The following is a 6809-nucleotide window of genomic DNA, read 5'->3' on the forward strand; positions in this document are numbered from 1 at the left end:
AATCTACTGTAGATATGCGCTGCAATCCCTGGGAAGTGTTGTGTTCAGACTCTGCAGTATAAACTTGGAAAAAAACTATCTTTAATTTGGGTAGATTTATTCAGGCATGGGAAACATAACTTATATTATGTTCATTTAAAACATGAACATAAGGGCGTCAAAGACATCCCAAGGATTAATTTCTTTATGTTTAGGTCCAGGTAACAAGACACACAACATTGTGACAACCGATTTACAGTTGAATGGTCAACGGCGCTGAATGCAAGACTTCAATTTGGAATGGACAAATTAACATTTTTAGGCATGAAACGTCTCAAAGGATATGACTCCAAACAGTCAACAAGACATGATTATCACCTGCCGTGTTTCCGAGGGTTTTATAGCTGGAATGGTTTTATATCTCTGTTAGCTAGTTGCTAAGCTAAACCTAAAGGAAATGACAAGTTAGGATGAAAATGAGCGCTTGGGTTAGAGCAAATGACACAACAGGAAACATCCTCTTTTAGGGTGTTAACAAAGGAGATCACAAATTTTTCTGGGGTGCCATTTTGTCTGTTAAGGTGGCAGGTCATATTGGACCAGTTGTATCTTGGTGTTAAAAAAATGGAATCCATGAATTCAACTCACTGACTCTTCTTTCACCTCACACATCAAGAACTCAGCATGGAGAACGGATAGTTATCCACCAAGCCATCCAACTGCAGATCGTTCAGCAGGATATCAGGCCTATTTGGTGTTTTACTAAACTGCACGAAAGCCATCAATGTGCATTTCTTCGTTGACCTGGGAAATATTCTTACAGTGTTGACCTGGGAAATATTCTTACAGTGCTTCAATTAAGTTCAGCTTCATTGCTATGAATGATTTGTCAGAGTGCCAAAAACAAAAGTTATTTCTAAGAAACGTCTGCATTCAAAGACTTAGCACACTGCGTTGTGTTATAAGGCAGGTTAAATATTCTCCAGTGAAAACATATCACACTGGTAGAGATTTAAGGGTCACCGAAGCAGATTAACATGAAGACAAAACACAGTTATAGGACATTAGTCCTGAGGCCGACGCACAGACAACACAGTTAGAGAGGCTTGAAATAGTCCTGGCGGGTCTAATCACCACAGGGAGGCTGGCAAATTACCTGCAGCCAAGCAGGTTGACTGAATGATTAAATAAAGAGCGTGTGTTTGCTGATAAAAGCTCTCTCTCTGTTTTAAACGAAACATTCAGGAAGATCTTAGGCGTAAAAACATAAGTCATCGTTACTGTTTCAGCTCATTTGGGTTTTTTTTTTTTTTTTTTGTTCTTCCTCATTAGATGAGCTGTGGACCGTAATAAGCAAAGCTCTGGAATGAATCACTGTCATACGGCTCTGGATGCTCGGTGTCACCGTCTCTGTAGAAACATAATATCCTGCTGGCCTCCTTCTGACCCTGCTGGTCACACCGGGTTTCATTTCAATCCTCTTTTATAAAAAAAAAAAAAAAGCAAACAAGATCTATGAACTTTGTATCCCTACTCAGAAATGATATTTTGAAGATTGCAAGATTCTGTCCACGTTAGTTAATCTCTTTGCTAATTCCATACAAAAAATACACTGCATGGAAAGATATTTTGTGCAGCATGTTTGCCAGATTACGTGATCAACATAATTTGTTTCTGAACTTTTTCCATCTTTAATGCGACAAACTTCCCAACATCAACATTCAGTTTCAATACTTTGCATTTTGGATTCACGTCTGCCATTATTTGTGTCCTTCAGTTACAGCAACAGTTAGCAAATAGGCTACAAAGATTTAAATGATTTCAGCTAATAAAGGTATAAGTCAAGAGGAGGGTACAAAAAAAAACAACACAATATATACATGATGAAAAGTAGGTTACTAGTTACTACTACACCACCAGTAATAAGGGATTGAAACCCTTTATTACTATGCAAACATCCAGGCCTAGCTTAAATCTCCTTTGAGCCTTCAGTCGCAAAAGAGAATTTTGGCACAAAAATATCACTGAACTTAGCCAAAAAATTTATTAGAACATTATTGTTCGAATAATATTTTAGAACAATGATTGACATGAATTAAGAATTAACATTTCTGATGACAAAATAAATATCTAACTGCAAAACATCTGATAGCCTATCTGGTAGCTGACATCAGCTTGTCTGATCCCTATTGGTCCTTTATTTAAGAAATGGAACCAAAAATGGTGGAGCCAGAACCTAGAACTTTAATCTGGACCTAGCACAGCGACTGGTTTTGTAACTTCTGTGTTTTTTCACATGTAAAGCATGCAAATTTAGGCCGTTTTGCTTTATTAACCCCACGACTTGTGGCAAACGGTAATGCGGAGCAAAACCAGCTCCAAGAGTCAGAAATATGCACTCAAGGTTTTATACAAGTGTATTAATATCAAATAACTTGAGCTTCAACCCAATATCAAACAACAGTGTGGTATTATACAAGCACTTCATTACACTGGTAATTAAATGGACAATGGTTTGATTTCTTGTCTTCATTGCTTGGAACAATGAAGTTGGTTGTAGGAAACCACAAAACTGAAGGTGACTGACAACTGAACCATCAAACACCATCCTCTCCCCTCCACTGGGTGTTCCAGCCATGCCAGCCTTCATCTGTGTGAGCGCCCCGCATCAAGCCAGTGATTCAACTGTAATTGTGAAAGTACAACAGAAACCTGAAGCAGCAGTGGGGATGAGAAACGAAAGCACCCCACAACGAGGAAAAGCAGAAGTGGCTTTTGGTTCCACCATTAGTCATTTCTCCGTGCCATCCTGCAGTTTCCACAACCCAGAACTTTTAGACGCACTCCAGACCACGAAACTTTTCAACTAAGATTGAATTGATCTCGTTTTAATCCACCAATGTCGGTCTCGTTCAGCGCTGCCCCGGTAAAAAGCAGCTGATTCCAATCGGTTCTCACCTCAAACAGAAAGCAGAGGCGGCATGGCTGGACTTTTCATTTGACTGAAATGGGAAAAAAAAAAGTGAAGAAAGTGCATGATAGGTCCACCACAGATTGAGATACGTGCAGCAGAGTGTCAGACTGACTGTAGATAAGAAATAAATAAATAAATAATAACCTGGCCGCGGAAGAGTAGATTTCTACCATAAAGAACAAAAATACATTTTCTATATTTCTAGATTCATTTCACATAGTTAGTGGGAAAAAAACGATGTATACAAGGAAAATTTTCCACAAGTAAAGGAATGAAATGTCAAAACTTAGGGTATTCTCTGACATAATGTAAAACATTTGTGATTAGAAAAACAGAAGTCCTCCAAAGTATAAGCAGTAAATTCAGGAGATGATCACAACTCACATGTTTTGTAGCAAATGTCTGACTTTATAATCTTTGCTAACTTCTGAGATTTTTCCCATGTAATTTTTTTTTTTTTTACATGGAAAATGACTGGGTTTTTTTCTTGGAAATTTGTGACTTTTTGACAGAGAATATCCAATTTTTGTTTTTATGGCAAATAAAAACACTTTTTTTCCCCACTTTTATCCACATTTGCCCTAGTACTCCCTCATATGTATGCATGAATGAATCAAGGTTAGGGATGTATGCTTGAGTGGATAAAGACGGATAATCTTATTATTGCTTCATAATTGCAGGACAGTTTTTTTTCTTTGTTTAATTAGTGTCAATTAAAATGAATTAAATTTGGAACAGGAAGGTCAGGCTTCGAAGAAAAAAAACAACAATTTGGCATCATAAGAAAAGTCTAATCAGTGCATCTTTACAAGTAAGAATTGGTCATAATTTAGCACTGAATTTGATGAAGATGGATCCAGCGTCCCGTTACTGTCATTATAGGAGCCCCAGATGTCTTCCATTTACAGCTTTGGTAAACTACGGGGGAGACTTCAGAAAGGTCTGGGTTGACTGGCTTTGACCAACAAATATTAGCTTTTTTTTTTACTTTAACTTGGACATGCAGAGCTCCAGGCTGACCACAAAGAGACACGCGACGCCATGAAAGAAAAGTCACCAAGAAAGGCCTTCAAGACGCTCCCAGTCAGATGCACATGTGAAACAACAACCACGTTTATTGTCAACGTGTCGAGGACGGGGTCCGGTCTCTGTAACACCTGGGGCGCATAAAGAACCACTTCAATATGTTCTGTGCTGCAGCTTTTTGGGGTTTTTTTCCCACGCAAATGCACAGATGATCAGTCAAATTCAGAAATGATCAGAGAGAGAACAGAGAACCAGCTCCAAACTTCAAAAGGGGCCAGTCGAGCAGAGTCGGTCCAGATGAGTTCAAGCTGATCCTGCCGTGCATCTTAACACCTTAGCGAAGACCCTGCCCCCGTCTCGTTAGGCAAATGATGAGATAAGCGTTGTTTGGTCTGCATACGAGCGGGCCCAGGAGAACGGGGTTCTGTGTGGAGCGCTTCCCAGTCAGGGTGGAGAATGTGATAAAGTCGCAACAAACTGTCACAGTGAAGGGTGGTGCCACTGGCTCCTCCACTGTTATCAACAAAAAAAAAAAAAAAAAAAAGCAAAAACATGCCCAAGGCAGACACAAGGCGGTAGGCAGTGGTGACCTCAGAGGGGGTGTGAAGGGGGCTGTGGCTCCCCAATTAGATTTGTCTTTTTAATTAAATTAAATAGAGGACCTGAAAATTTTTAATAAGAAAAAACATATTTATTTTATGTAGTAATTTTCTGTGGCCTGTCAACAGATTTTAATAGAACTTATCGTGATAAATGATAATATTGTTTTGTTGAGGTCGTTTATTCTGTATTATACGGCTAATAGCATCATGATAGTAATGATGAAAGAACAGAAACAACAAATAAAATTAGTTTTGAAGTCTCTGTAGAGAAAATTGTCCTTCAAAACAAAACTGTTAGTTGAGACCAGACTGAAGATTCTTGTCATCTAGTTTTTGATAGAAAGTGAGAGAGAAACGAGAAAAACAAGTCATGCAAATAAAAATTACTGAGCTTGTTTTTATTTCTTATGTGACTTATCGATTTATTCCTTACTGTGACAGGCCTGCTTGCCATTACCAGGAATGGAGAGCAGCGCATGGCATGTTTACAATTTTCTGACTGCAGACAGAACGGCCGTATTTTCGGAAGTGAAGGCTCACAATCACAAATTTCGACTTTGGGTGCTTCTTGTAAGAAAGTGTTTCTACTTTAAAGGAATATGCCCGTCTTGGCTGCAGGAATTGCAGCCGATCCTTTCGAAACACAGCGCATTGCCACTCTTTTGACCACTGACCGCAAAGTAAGGACTGCGGGTACAGAAGGAAAGACAGACGGACAACGGGATGTTCTGCAGACAGAAGAATGTATGCGAGGAAGGAATGAAGGAAAGTTCAAACACACCCTCATAAATATGTGATCAAAATACATAATAAAACCCAGTTCTTCAAATCATTTAAATGGACTGTGAAGGAATAACATTTCCCTTTATTCTTCTACTTCACTTATTTTTGCATATGCCATTTTTTCCTTCCTTATAGGATGAATTTTTTTTATCCTATGTGAAAAATAATACATAAAACTTCCTAAATATTGCTGTGGCTTTTTGGTTTGGGAGCCCCATCTCCCTCCTTCCCTGGGTTGCAGCAGATCCCCACAAAACGTCCTTGGGGATCAGATGGGGTGGGGGTGTGGGGACAGCAGGGGTTATTAGGGGTAGGGGGCGGGGGGCATCCAGAGAGGGAAAAGACCTGAGCACATCCCTGGAATGTGTCTGGAATGAGGAAGTGGCCCTGCCTGCAGATTATTGGGAAGGTTGGAGTTAATTTGATAAAGTAAAAGAGAGAGAGAGAGAAGAAAAAAAAAACACCACGGGGAAACAATTTACCCGGGCTTCATTCAGTCTGTGAGACGAGTTTCTGTGTGGCTGGATTTGCACAAATGAAACAAATCCCCCCCACCCACCCCAAAAAAATAATAATAAAAATAAACTGCTTACCTCCAGAACCTGCACATAACTGGAGGGGAACCATCCCCTGCCTCCATCCTTCTCCCCTTCCCACCATCCTCCGGGCAGAGCCTGAGTCACCTTAATAACCTCCCCGGCCTCGAAGCTCAGTCCCTGCTGGTGCTGCTCCCCGCTGAACGGGTACAAAGTTTTGCAGAAGGAGCCAGACATCTCCGGAGCAAAACTTCCCACTTAAGACAAGCGGTGCTGTGGCCAGTGATGATCTCTCTCTCTCTCTGTCTCTCTCTCTCTCTCTCCCTCCAGGTTCGCTCCGAGGAACACAAAACTTGAATGTTCAGAGAGACGCGCGAGTGGCTCCGCTGTCCAACGACGTCCTCGACATGTGGGGTGAAGCTGGTGGGAAGAAGGTGAGCAGGTTTTCCTCCTCCAGCCGCTCCTGTCAGAAACACCCCCAACTCGGTTGCCGCTCTGTTGCTCCAGCTGCCCGTCTGCCAGCTCCGTTAAGACTCGCGCGCGCCGCCGTGAAGCTGCCAGTAACGTGAAGGCAACGGGCCGGAAGTCAGCGCGGTTTGCTTTCAAAATAAAACCAGCAAATTGTGGTTTCGGAGATCAGCGAAGTAAGCAATGGTGAATTTACCAACGCTGCCGTAGAGAAATGTCCAAACACTGTTCATCCAACCTGATCAAATACAACTGTTTTTTTTTTGTTTGTTTGTTTTCTGAAGACAGTGTCCTCTCTCAGGTGCATATATCCAGCAAATAAGTTTAAAAAAATGTTGTCAAGAGAAGATTATAAAATAGTGACTAAACCTTTGGATATTCAATGATTCACTGTTTCCATCCATCCTTTGAAAACTGGAAGTGTTTGGCCATGCTCCTAAA

At 40.8% G+C, this 6809-nt stretch overlaps 1 protein-coding gene across 2 annotated transcripts in view; it reads right to left on the reverse strand.

The window, feature by feature from the left end:
* Window positions 1-6435, reverse strand: part of gas7b (growth arrest-specific 7b) — a 51300-nt gene extending 44865 nt beyond the window's left edge. For both annotated transcript variants that reach the window (XM_055057414.1, XM_055057416.1), the window contains exon 1: window positions 5958-6435. In XM_055057414.1, coding sequence (XP_054913389.1) covers window positions 5958-6137 — 180 coding nt within the window. In that variant the 5' untranslated portion in view covers window positions 6138-6435. The remainder of the gene's footprint in view (window positions 1-5957) is intronic.
* Between the last annotated feature and the right edge of the window lie 374 nt (window positions 6436-6809).

This window comes from Poeciliopsis prolifica, unplaced genomic scaffold (genome assembly GCF_027474105.1).
Source record: "Poeciliopsis prolifica strain line A6 unplaced genomic scaffold, Auburn_PproV2 SCAFFOLD048, whole genome shotgun sequence".
In the NCBI taxonomy this organism is placed as follows: Eukaryota; Metazoa; Chordata; class Actinopteri; order Cyprinodontiformes; family Poeciliidae; genus Poeciliopsis; species Poeciliopsis prolifica.